The sequence below is a fragment of the Acomys russatus genome, chromosome 6 (genome assembly GCF_903995435.1).
Source record: "Acomys russatus chromosome 6, mAcoRus1.1, whole genome shotgun sequence".
Classification (NCBI taxonomy): domain Eukaryota; kingdom Metazoa; phylum Chordata; class Mammalia; order Rodentia; family Muridae; genus Acomys; species Acomys russatus.
In genome coordinates this window covers 25,490,486-25,504,004 of record NC_067142.1, presented here as the reverse complement: position 1 = coordinate 25,504,004, position 13,519 = coordinate 25,490,486, and the positions used below count along the sequence as shown (strand labels likewise).

Below are 13,519 nucleotides of genomic sequence, written 5' to 3'. Positions count from 1 at the left end.
AAAATTTACCTTGATGATAGAAATAGATGGATGACAGTCGTTTTAGTGGAACTTGTATTCCCTATGACAATAGGACAAGATGGCCTGCAAGGCCAATCTTGCAACCTCAAATGGTCATACCATTCTCTAGTAGCAGAGAATCTAAGACATTTTTTTTTCACCCTCCCTCCCTCCCTCTCTCTCTCTCTCTCTCTCTCTCTCTCTCTCTCTCTCTCTCTCTCTCTCTCTCTTTCTTTCTTTCCTCCTCCTCTCCCATGTGTGGGAGGAGTTGTGATTTGTTTGTGTTGGGGGGAAAGCATACATTCCACAGCTTACATGTGGAGGTGAGAAGATGACCTCAAGTGTTGGTCCTCCTCTTCCACCTTGCTTGAGGCACGGTCTCCTATTGTTCACCACAGGTATGCCAGGCTACCTGCTCATGAGGATTCTTCTCTCTCCATCTCCCATCTCACCATAAGATTATAGAATTATAAATGCTTGTGCTAGCACATTAAGCTCTAAGTGGGTTCTGACGATCCAGTCTCAGGCCTTCACACTCTTGCTACAAGCATTTCAGTCTCTGAGCTCTACCCCTCAGCCCACGGATCAGCCTCACTATGCAACAAGTCCACTCTGTGAGAGAAAGTACTTTTGCCACATTATTTACCCACTTGATTGCAATTTTTTTGATGTCTGAAATCGAAACTTGTGATCAAGACAAACCAGGATACAGATATCAGTTTTAAAATGCCACCAGCCTGGCAGAAACATGACACATAAATCATAGGCTTTATTGTGTTTGGTGTCCACCGAAAAGCCTTAGCAATTAATATAAAGATTAACACAGTGAAGCAACTCAGTGTAGCAGGTCTCCCAAACAAAACAGAAACTTTAAAAATTCACTATATAATTGAATAGCACGTAAGTATGAATGCACAGAATCTTCTGAGTCCCCAGGTCCCTAATGCAATTATTTTCTATTCACATTAATTGTTCTAAGCAGATGAAGCTAATGACTTTCAGTTAAAATGTGTCCAAAGGAAGATTTCCTAAGATCAGTACTGTTTAGATGTAAGGTCACTTTTATAATTATTCGCTTAGCTTTTTAGCCATGCCTGACCATAATAAAATTAACCTTCTATTTTTACTTTCTTAATGAGAACATCAAAAACTAATTTTTTTTACACTAGTCAGCAAATATATTAGGGTATAGATAGTTTTTCTATTACTTATCAATCTTCCAACTAGTACTTTTATGGTGTCTTTCTGAGTGCATATGGAAGTCAGAGGTCCACCTTGAGGGAAACCTGCTACAACAGAGATGTGTTTTGAGACAGAGTTTCTGACTGGGCCTAGAAATGACCAAGTGGGCTAGAGTGGCTTGCTGGTGAGGCCCTGTGTTTCTGCTGTCTGTATCTCCCCAGCTCTGTGATTATAAAATACACCACCACATCTATCTTTTAAATGCTTATTTTCTTTTATTTTTTAAAGATATATTTATTTCTTATTTATACAATATTATGTCTCATGTGTGCCTGCATACCAGATGAGGGCACCAGACTTCATTGTAGGTGGTTGTGAGCCACCATGTTATTGCTGGGAATTGAGCTCAGGACCTTTGGAAGAGCAGCAGCCAGTGCTTTTAACCTCTGAGCCATCCATCTCTCTAGCTCCCTTATTTTATTTTTAAAAGATTATAATATAATTACATCATCTTCCCCTTTTTTTTCCTTCCTAAAACCCTCCCACATACTCCTCTGTGCTTTCTTTCAAGTCATAGATACATTTTTATGAATTGTTATTGTATATATATATATATGTATATATCTATATGTCAGTACAAGCTACTCAGTGTGGATAATGTTACTTTATGTATGTTTTTAGAGATGACCATTTGGTATTGGGTAATCAGCTGGCATGTTCTTCCCTGGAGAAGACTCTTTTATATGAGTCCTGGAGCTCGAACACAGGTTTTCACGTTTGTGCAGTACAACTGTACTAACTAAGCCATCTCCCCAACTCTCTGAATCTTTTTATTCTTCTTCTGAGAATTATCCCAGGCAACCTGTCAGACTGTAAAATCGTGACTGTTGTCTATAAAATGCAACTTACAAACACAGAGAGAAAACCAAACTTGCATGAGTTCTGACATGTTTTCTCCTAATGGGACATATCAAACTCTTTGGAAATCGATTGGTCCAAAGTCAGATTTTGAAACAAAGAATTAGAGTAATGCTACCCAGCATCTCTGCTTGGTTTCCACCTTGGCAACTTCACTCACATGTCATAGCTCTCTCATCTGGAGATTTGCTCTCTGAGGCAGGAGGAAGCCAGAATCTGACACCATCATGGACAGATACTGAGGCATGGATGAGTCTCTCAGCTGTATTCAAGGAATGTTGTTGAGGTTGTTTTCTGCCTTCCATCAACTCTCATGTCACAAGCAAACCACAAGATACACCTCCAAAACATCCTCAGGCAGAGAGTAACACCTTCCTTTCTTGTGCTCGCTGAAATTCAATAACGTGTTCCCCTGTTGATAGAGTAAGCAGGAAGTGTCACTCTCTGCAGAAGTGTCGTAAATCTTGGCTTTGTCCACAAGATAGCTTTTTGAGTATTGATTACATATCAGAGTCTCTGAGTAATGGTCAGGGGGCTTTTCATTAAAGCCCACGTCCCATATTATCTCTTCTACTTTTATGATCTATTATGTATGATCTTTTAAAAATTCATGGGCTCTGTAGTTTTCCCCTGTAGTTGGGTTTAGCTTTGTACTTGTGTGGTAAAGTTTTAACAACCATGGCTTTTAACTCCTATTGGCCTTTAAAAAGTCACTTAAAAAACACAATACCCATACTGAAAAATATTAAGCTAATGAATGGCATGAGTAGTCACGGGTAATTAGACTTCTATTTTACCATATAGTTTTTTCAGTTTTCAGATAATATATTCCATAGCTAATATAAATATTCTCAAGTTAAATTGGAGTGACATTTCAGTAAAATACTGTCATTTTCTACATTTGCAAGGGCCTCTCGGCCCCTGATCTATACTGTGACCTTAAGATTATGAGTCTTCTGAATTTGTAGTTTTTATTAAAGAAACTCTTTGCTTCAGCCTCTGTGTTTCCATATATCATTAAACTAAAACTGTAGCTTTTGTTTTGCATTTCTCATAGTAAGAATATCAGAGAACCTGAACCATTCAAGTTGGTAATCTAGAACAGAATGCAAAAGACACATTTGTAATAAACAGAGCAAGCTATGAATTTTACCACTTAAATGGATATAAACAAGATGATGTTGGAAAAAAAAACCAATATACACTATCCACAAAGATGGTATTTAATAATTATCATCATATGTTTCTGTTGACAACTGGGCTGAGTAGGATGTGTGTTGTTCTGTGGCACTCTGGTTGGATGGACACTATAACACTATGGCTAAAATTTGGTAAGAATTTTACCCATCTTGTTGCTGAAACACAACAACCGACAAAGGCGACTTAAGAGAAAGATGGTTCATTTGACCTCACAGTTTTCAGAGATGCAGTCCATCAGAGTAGAAGGCATCACTAGAGAGCCATAGTCAGGGTGGGTATATTGCATCCATAGTCTGGAGGCAGAGAACAGACAGGAAGTAGGACTGATATATGACATGTGTGCACGTCAGGGGATATCTTAGCCACAGCCACAGGAAGGAAGACCAAGAAAGCTGTCTACTTGAAGATGTTTCCAGAAGCTTCTATCAGTTGTTCCTAGGAATATTGTATACCCAATTTGGGTCATTGTCTAATTATCTAGTATCTATTATCTCAGAAATTATGTGAAAATTATCAGATACTGGTTGGATCACAAGAGATCTAAAATAAGGTTATTTGTGGCAGATCTATAAATTTTTGGTGTAGTTGAAGAATGTGTGTGTGTGTGTGTGTGTGTGTGTGTGTGTGTGTTCATCAATACCTAGAACTTTTCAAGTCCACCGCACACTTGTGCATTGTTCAGCCTTCACAATTATGTGATGTAGCAGGTGTCTCAGTGATTAAAAAGGGAACTGTGGTACAGAAGAGTTAAGCAACTTTTCTTCCATCTTCAAAGAGCTAGGATATGGAGTAGCCAGGATTCAAGCCTCATAAATGGCCCAGATGTCAATGCTTGACCACAGAACAGCTGTTCCCCGGAGGAGATGATGGCTGGCTGATACCAGCAAACATCAGAGAAGAGCTGACTTCACAGCATGGCAGTAGAATTCTGTGCTGCCTGCCTTTCCAATTAAGCCGTCGGCTGCCATAGTAGGGCGAGTTTGGCGTTTCCCAAATAGAGCATTGGATTTACCTTGGTTTGAGGAGAATTCCTCTCTATCCAGCCTACAGCTATGTTCTCCTGCCTTCCCTACTCACCAGTGTTAGAGATGAAGGTGGGCCCATAGAAATGAAGCTGAGACAGAATTACCTTTCAGAAGAATGTTACTAGGAGAGGTGTAGACTCACAGCCATAGCCCTGAGATTGGAGAACAGTAGGAGAGATAGTCACTGTATGCATTGTGTTAGAATCCTGGATAAAGGGAGCCATCACTCCCTTAAGTTTCCAGAATATTAAGAAAGTTATGGCATCATAGCATAGACAATATGATAGAGTCTTGAAGGGAGAGATCCTTCAATTATATAACATGAAAAGAATTTCCAGTTCTTACACATTTTATTGCACACTTCAGTAGTTCTATCATGGAACTATTAAATCAGAATCTGCAATTGAACAAGACCCCCTCCCATATGATGTGTCTGCACATAAAAACTATGTCTTAATGTACCTCTTTGCTTAATCTCTCCCAGTACTGCCAGCTTCACATGACGTGGGCTGACTTTCCCCACCTCCCTGAAATGTCTTACACAATATCTCTCTCGTCACTCAAGTCAGCTCCAAGGGAGAGCCAGCAGTTATTTCTCAAGTCTACCTATCTTCTACACTCTAGTTTCCAGTCACCTTTAATCCATTCTTTGAAGGGCATATGAACATGAGTAATGCCTGAGCAAGAAGGCTTCTGCTTTCCTAGGCCTAGGCATTGAACTGAACTGTACATACAGGTATAGTTTTGCTAGACAGCGTGCATAGGGGCAGATGGGCCAGGAGTAATCGCATCTAAACTGTGGTACCTGGGAGAAAGAAGCTCAAAAAGTTCCCAGAACCCATGAACAGTATGGAAAGCCATTGGAGGTGTTCCTCCAGTACTAGGTCAGTCCTGCCAGTTCTAGGTCAACTGGCAAGATAGAGGCACAGTTGTTTCCTGCAGAGTGGGTGAATCTCTCAGAAGCTCTAATTAACAGCTGCCACCAGGTAAATCCCATAACAAAGTATGAAAGACAAGGCTAGAGGCACTGGAAAGCATTAAAGTACAAGTAGACGCTAATGTGATGTTTCTGGAAGTTTATATAGGTGTGAACTCTACGTGTCTACTACACTAGCAGAGCCATTGATACCAGGTTACCCTGCAAAATGGAGCCGTAGACGGATAAAAGGATGCAGTTCAGTTCTTAGAGTGCTGATGCACAAGGCCCTGGGTTCCGTCTCCCACATCATACAAACTGAGCATGGTGGTGCACACCTTTAAGCCTCAGGAACTACAGGCGGGAAAATCTGAAGTTCATTCTTGGTGTTGTGGTTTCTATGTGAAATGCTTCCCCCTCCCCGACCCCCAGTGGGTTTGCATGTTTGAACCATTGGCTTCCAGTCCATGGCGCTGTTTTAGAAGGCTGTGGAATACTTAAGAGGTAGAATGAATCTCCACGGAGAAATCCAGTCACTAGGGGTGTGCCTTTAGGCCTATGCCCACTCACATCCATTCTCTCTGTTCTTTGAGTATGGAAACAAGAGCAGCCAGCCTTCAGCTTCCTCCCCCATGTCCTCCCTGGCGTGATGGACTGTGTCACTCTGGACCGACCAGCCAAAATAAACCCTTTACCCTGCAAGTCACTTTTGTCTGGGCATTTTGTCACAACAACAGAAAAAGTAATTGAGAAACTTGTCTACATAGTGAGTTCAAGGCCAACTTGGGCTATATGAAACCGTATCCGGAAAAAAAGAAAATGAATAGTGCTGTTGGCTGGCTACAGATATCTGTTAAAATACAAGAATGGACTTACTCTAACTAACTTCTATCTAACAGTATATAAAGGCATCGTTGGTAGAGAGTAGAATCCAGAAAACTGGATTCTTCCCAAATTTCAGCAGGGAGAAATAGGATATATTTAAAAATCTTGGCATTTTTTAAAAGATTGCTTTAAAAAGAGATTGTTATGCAACAAAAATAAAGTATCTTTAGCAAGGCAGATGAAATGATTGAATGTTACAGTTATTGATTAGCAAGCAAATTAAATGTGCCCTCCGCACACTCTATGGGGGCTCAAGGCTTACTACAAGTACTCTCTCATCTATCGTGGCTACCTGCTAGGGCCCTGGCTGGGGTGTTTCTCATCCCCATTTCAGAGTAGCATTTCTAGAACAATGCTAAGTACTCAGGTACTAACGGAACCCACGAAATGTCAATTTCGTAAGTAAGAGGATTCATACCTCTGCAAGTGACACGAAGACAGATGGCTCCCTACTGGAGAACTTCACAGACAAGGCTTTCTAAAGATAGACTAGAATGAGACGGTAATAGAGCGCTCCATTTCTCCATCAGGATCCGAAATTAATTCAGCCTGTCCAGTCTGCAGAGCTTCATCTGTTAATGCCTGCAAGGTGGCTGTCGAGATGCACATGGGTGTCTCCCACTTTATCTGCCGCCTGCACTTTATGTGGGCCCCCCTAGAATTCCAACCACCTGGGCCTTCTGCGTGAGGTCCACATCTGTGAGGCATGGGGGCTGTTATCATTCACACAGCCGAAACCAGACATAAAAAGTCTTCTGACTGTGACACCTGAGCTTTGTGCCTGCCTGTGGCACATGGTGCCCTACAGGGCTGCGCAGATAGACTGGGTGTATATGGTAGCCAACTTAGAATAACCTCCCAACCAGAGGGGAATGTAGCAGTGATATGGTAGAAGCCACCCACTCTACAAATGAGGCCACTGGGAGAACGCGGCCCAAGACTGCAAATTTTGTAGCAGTATATGACCTGGTTTGTACCATTAAGCTACCCCCTAGTGCTGATGCTCTTAAATCCTAACGCCAAGAATATGTCTTCTTACCATCTGGAGGGTTCCGGGTGTGTTATTGTTGTTTTGCTTTGTTCTGCAATACTGGAGATTGAGCTCTGGATCTCATATATGCTAGTAAAACATTCTCCCACCAGCTGTACTCCCCGCCCCCAGATCTTGCTTTGATATTGATTTGATCTCTTACAGTGTGGCTAGATAAAATGAGAACCTACTGTTATGATAACGATGGTAGCTTGAAATAAGCCCGAGCAGCCTCTGTAGATCAGACACTAACTATATCCTTCAAGTCTAAAACCTCGTATCGCCTTTGCGGTAACTGTTTGCGCTTGACCATACTGCTGCAATTCATTTTAAAGGGGAAGTGTGGCTAGCAAAGCTAAGCAACTTCCCAGGAGCCACGTAGTAAGAAGCATAGCTTGGGGGAGGAGAGGAGGACTTAGCTCAGTACATAAAGTGCTTGCCTTGCAAACCCGAAGACCTGAGTTTTGAGCCCTAAAACTCATATTAAAAGCCAGAAACAAATAATGATAAAAACTACGCATCTTGGTGCAGGCTTGTGATCTCAGTGGTGGGAACGAAGAACTAGGTCCCTGGAGTTCGTTTTCCAGACAGATCAGTCTACTTGGTGGGGTTTGAGGCCAGTGTGAGATTCTTCAAACAAGTCTCCCAAGGAATGACACCCTGAGGTTGTCCTTTGGTCTCCACATGCTTGAGCATGCATATGCTTGCATAACCCTCCTCACATAGGCTCTACACACACACACACACACACACACACACACACACACACACACACACACACACACAGATGTGACAGAGCCAAGGTCTGAGCCTAAGGTCTGTGTGGCCCCCAATCCTGAGCTTCTAGCCAGTTACTCTAAATTCATGGGATGTTGCCTTCTTCTTAAGCCAATATTTTGCTCAGCCCTGTCCTGTTTTACAGGAACACCTCCAGAACGCAAAATCAGGAACCCCTGCCTTGAAACACTATGGCTCCGGGGTTGTCATCCCTGATCACCTCTGTTCTCAAAACAGCTGCAGCAGCACCAGCAGCGAGCTATCGCTGTCAAGCACCTGCAGCGAGTACTCCAGTGGCTCCTCCTACACGTGGCAAGAAAGGAAGCTCCCTGGGAGAAGGGTAAGGCTCCTCCTGGCAGGCAAGTCAGCTTCAGAGAGAGCCAGCCCGAAGAAAATCCTGTTCCAGCTGGAATTTGGTCATGGAGGCAGAGGGGATGGCGCTAAGGAAATGAGAACTTGCTGAATGTTTGCCCATGGACCACGGAGGCCTGCACTAATCAATGCTGTGGGCTCATAAAACACAAAACACAATGGGACTGTACATCATATAATCACAGAGCAGACAGATAAAGTATAGGGATAGGACATAGAGAGCAAGGTTTTGATAAAAGGGGGCAAGAGCTGTTCCTCCTTACATGCCAGCAATGCCTTCCCTGGTTCCTGTTTTATTACTCTCTCTCTCTCTCTCTCTCTCTCTATATATATATATATATATATATATATATACACACACACACACACACACACACACACACACACACACACACATATGGTTCATACATACCTACACGTGAATCTAAACATATATATGATTGGTGCCTATGGAATCTAAAAGTCAGCCTCTGCTGTCCTTCCTTAGGACCTGCCCACATTGATGTTTGAGACACAGTCTGTCCCTGGCTTGGAACTTGAAAGACTCTGTTTGTCTGGTCTGGCTGACCAGGTTCCACCTGCCTCTGCCTCCTCAGCATGGAAATTGCACCCCTAGCTTTTTGTGGGAGTTCTGGGGATCTGATAGCAGGTGGTTCTCATCCTTGTATGACAAGCAATATCCCTAGCCTCTCTCCAGGATGGGACAATCATCCCGGTAGGACACCCTCCAAACTTCACAAAGCTCACAGAGCTGAAACCTCTGAGCAAGCTTCCTTGCATACTGGAACAAGCCAGGTATTCCAGAATAGCTATTTTAGCAGTTCTCCCAAAGTCAAAGGAAAGCAAAGGGCACCAGGATGGAAACTGCCAATCGGAGTATTCAGGGGTAACTTTTCTACTGTTTGGATGAATTTTTTATCAGTGCTTTCAGCACTTTAGAAACCAAGAAAGCTCCAGAACTCATAGACTGTGCTGGTGAGGGAGTAGCTTTGTCATCTGCTGAACCAGAGCTCTGAAAAAGGTTTCCAGCTTGCATTTTGAGGCTATTCCTTTGGACTCAGGCTTCTAATGCAGAACAGAGAGCCAGCTGCATTACCTGAATTGCTCCCATAAGGAGTAGCTCAGAGCTCTGTAGTGGCTGCCAGTGTCCTGGCCACACAGAGCCTGGGACAGTTGTTGGGGTGGTTTTCTTATCTCACTGTGTGCCTCAAAGTTATTGGCTCCCATGCCCCCCCCCCCCCCGCTCCTCACTTTTAAAAAAAGATTTATGTTTATGTGTGTGTATGTGTGTGGATATGTGCACTTGCGTATGTGTGCCCACAGAGGCCAAAAGAGGGCATTAGATCCCTTAGAATGAGAGTTCTGGGTGGTTGCAAGACCCTCTCCTTGATGCAAGTGCTGGACTTAAGTCCTCTGAGAGAGCAACAAGTACCCTTAACTGCGGCTAAGCCCTCTTTTCCACCCCCTTAGCTTCCAGATTTCTCTCCAATGGCCTTTCTTTTTTACTTCCTGTATATTTTATTTGTGTATGTATGTAGAGGTGCATGTATGTATACAGATTTGTGTGTGTGTATGTACGTCTTTGCCTGTTGGCTGAAGGATAACCTCAGGTTGTTCCTCGGGAGCCTTCTACCTGTCTTTCTTTCTCTTTTCTTTTCTTGAGTCAGGACCTCTCATTGATCTAGAACTCTCAGAGCAGGCTCGGCTGGCTGGTCAGCAGATCTCTGGGATCTACTTTTATCTGCCTCAATAGCACTAGAATTAAAAGTACCTGCCAGTATTCCCAGGGCTTTTATTTGGGTTCTAGGGATGAAATTTGGATCCTCATGGTTGCATCACAAGAACCTTATCCATCATTTGGACATTATATGTGTCAATCTTTAAAAAAAAAAAAAACTGTTGGGCACTTTTCTAATTAGGCCAGCCTTTGATATACTAAAGCAATATTTGCCCCGAAAGAGGAGAGGGAAAACACCTCTTAAGACCCTCAGGGACACTCAGATGGCCACCAAGTCATAATCCAAGTGTACCTGTGACAGTTTAGAGCCTGTGACAGCTCACGAAGTATACTTTTAGTTTTTGGGGTCCAGCAAGCTATATCCTGACCCTGGAGACATTTTGAATTTATATTATTTCTGCAGTTTATTCCTGGCATTGGGCATTCACTTAATATTGACTTACATAATAAATCACAAGATTCCAAACAGGAACATATTGTTAAATTATATAATAATAAATGTGTGAGTAATAGCTTTTTGAGCTCACAACTGGTTTTTAAATATCATTTATTGTAGAAACAGAAAGAAAAACTTGTATAAAATTCAGTAGCCTTTCTCGACTGGGAAATCTGGCTCTAATAGATTTTGGTTACTACCATGTGTGGGCCACTCTTAAAAGTGCTGTACAAATAGTAACTTATATAACGCTAATAATATATTTAAGGGCCAGTTTCCCCCATCTCTTTAGATATGCATGTGTGCATGCTGGGTGCACATATGTGTAGGGGTCTGTGTGTATAAGCCAGAAGTCAACCTTAACCAACCCCCACCCGTGTTATTTTGAGACACAGTCTCTCACTGAACCTGGAACTTATCAGTCCAGCTTGGCTGGCCAGCAGCAGCAAGCCCCAAGGATCTGCCTGGCTTTGCCTCACCTCTGCTGGGGTTCTAAGCACATGCCTCCATGCCTGGAATTTTTCAAAGTAGGTTCTAGGGATCAAACTCAGGTCCTCATGTCTACACATAAACTCTTTACTGACTGAGCTATTCTCCAGCCCCAATTTCCCCCAAATTTTAGCTAAGAAAACCAAGGTTCTGAGAATTTAAATATCTGACCCAAGAACATGGCAGTGCATGGTAAGACGAGGCATCAGTTCTAGAACCTTCACTGTGATGGTTCTGTTATTTTGGCCCTGTTAAGTCATACTAACACATAGAGGGCTTATATCTACTGTTGACATGGAGTCATCCCCATGAACACCAACAATCCCTTCTACTAAAAATAAGTAAAATTTACTATTTTCCTGGTAAAAGATAGAAAGGTACTGAGGACATTAAACTCTGCCCTAGCTTCTCAAAAGCGACCTTCAGTCTTCTGTGCAACTCCCTACAAACTCTAGTCCTATTTTGTTAAGCAAAGAATGCAGGAAATGACCCTCCTCAGACTCTGTCCCATGGGGTTCTCGTGCTCCCCTGTGACCCCTACCAACTTTCAAGACTGGTCCACAGCTCTCATGGGAGACTCGGAGAGGAGGGGTGCAGCTTATCTCGTCAGGAGACTGGAAGCCTCTGACTTTTGTGGTATATTAAAATACAGCATGGACAGGCTTTGCACAGGAAGAGAAGGGGTAGGTGGGCGGGGCCTGAGTTTCCCTCTTATGGTAGAACAGATCTGCCATATGCAAGCTCTTGCTGGGCCCTGGCTCCTGACTTCTCATCTCTGCTATCAGTGTGACTCTCGGAACCATGGGAAATCTTAGAGGCACACACTGTGGAAGCTTGTTCTCTGTTCTCTCTAGCATACCCAAGCTCTATTGTAGGATTTCTTCTGATTCCCAGGGGAGCGTTGAATGGTGCGATTTCCTAAAATTAAAGAACGAAACTCCAAGAGGAAAAGGGCAGTGTCAGCAAATCACAACTGCCCCAGCAGCTCCAGACAGTGGAGGGTTTTCTGAAGAAAATAAACGATTGGAAGTCAAGACAAACAAATGTGTGTGCTGGAGAGAGCAAGAGTAAATCTCATGAAAATGCCTTAGATATACTCCAGTGTCCACAGCTTACAAAGCAACTCACTTTCTGTTGGAAGTTGCTGGTCCATTTTAGTGTCTGCATTTAGTTAATACTCAGACTTGTTGACAGGGACTGGCTGGTATAGTGATCCTCTGAAACAGCCATATTTGTTCCTAAAGTCAGTCACCGCTAGTCATTTTGAAAAGGCTCTAAGCAGGGCTGGAAAGATGACCCAGTGATGAAGTGTGCATACTGCTCCTGCAGAAAACCCCAGTTCCCACAGGCCACACTGGGCAGCTCACAACCACCTGTATCTCCACCTCCAAGAATGCTAACAGCCACTTCTGGCCTTTATGAGCATCTGTATTCATGTGTACATACCCACACCGAGACACATACACATGCTATTAAAAACAAAAATATTGTTTTTCAAGTAGGCCAGCCCCTCACTGTCCCAGTGTGCTATTTTCTTATTTAACCTCTAAAGTGCCATTGGAGAAACACTGCCAACAACATCTGTGGGTTTTGTTTAATAGCAGAGAATGCAGAAAAGAGACTAGAAGTTAAGCTTGGCATAACTGCACAGCATCCATATTCAGAGTGTGGACTCCAGAGCTGGCAACCCATATTCGTATTCTAATCTAGCTACTTTGGGATGGAAGGAATTTGACAGGGTTGTAGAAAGCTCCGAAGGGTAGAGAGTGGGGTGAGGGCGGGATGTGAGTCCAAATGTTTACTCCACATCTTCTATTTCTGAAACCTGCTGCAGAGCAGGCTTGCTGGACCTCAGAGTCCCACAGCAGAAGGAAAAGACCATGGTGTCTATTTCCCGGTGCTCTGACAATGGACACAGCAGCTGGTCAGTATACAGCAGGTGTTCAGAGCAGCAGCCACTGGTCGGTATACAGCAGGTGTTCAGAGCAGCAGCCACTGATCAGTATACAACAGGTGTTCAGAGCAGCCGCAGATGGTCTGTATACAGCACATGTTCAGAGCAGCAGCCATTGGTCAGTATACAGCAGGTGTTCAGAGCAGCAGCCACTGGTCAGTGTACAGCAGTTGTTCAGAGCAGCAGCCATGGGTGGGTATACAGCAGGTGTTCAGAGCAACAGCAGATGGTCAGTATACAGCAGGTGTTCAGAGCAGTAGCCACTGGTGGGTATACAGCAGGTGTTCAGAGCAGCAGCCACTGGTTGGTATACAGCAGGTGTTCAGGCCACATCAGTTCTCTCCTTTGCTTTTCTGCTCCTTGTTGCCCATTCTGTGGAGAGTGTGAATGTGGGGGACACCATCTTTCATTTCCCATACACTTTTGGAAAATAAAGCTAGCATCTGGAAAGGTGAAAGGGTTCAAGAAGCTGACCTGTCAACATCAGTGAAAGAGTAGCTACCACAAGGATGCTATGGCTAATGCCCACGTGTCTGCATAGATATGCACACATATGTATGCAGGTGCACATGCTAACTGCAGAAACCTTTCCTAGGC

At 43.3% G+C, this 13,519-nt stretch overlaps 1 protein-coding gene across 8 annotated transcripts in view; it reads left to right on the top strand.

The window, feature by feature from the left end:
- Nckap5 (NCK associated protein 5) overlaps window positions 1-13,519 on the top strand; it is a 958,567-nt gene that overhangs the window by 827,130 nt on the left and 117,918 nt on the right. For all 8 annotated transcript variants that reach the window (XM_051147290.1, XM_051147282.1, XM_051147283.1 and 5 more), the window contains one exon: window positions 8,079-8,273. In XM_051147290.1, the coding sequence (XP_051003247.1) occupies window positions 8,079-8,273 (195 nt within the window). The remainder of the gene's footprint in view (window positions 1-8,078; window positions 8,274-13,519) is intronic.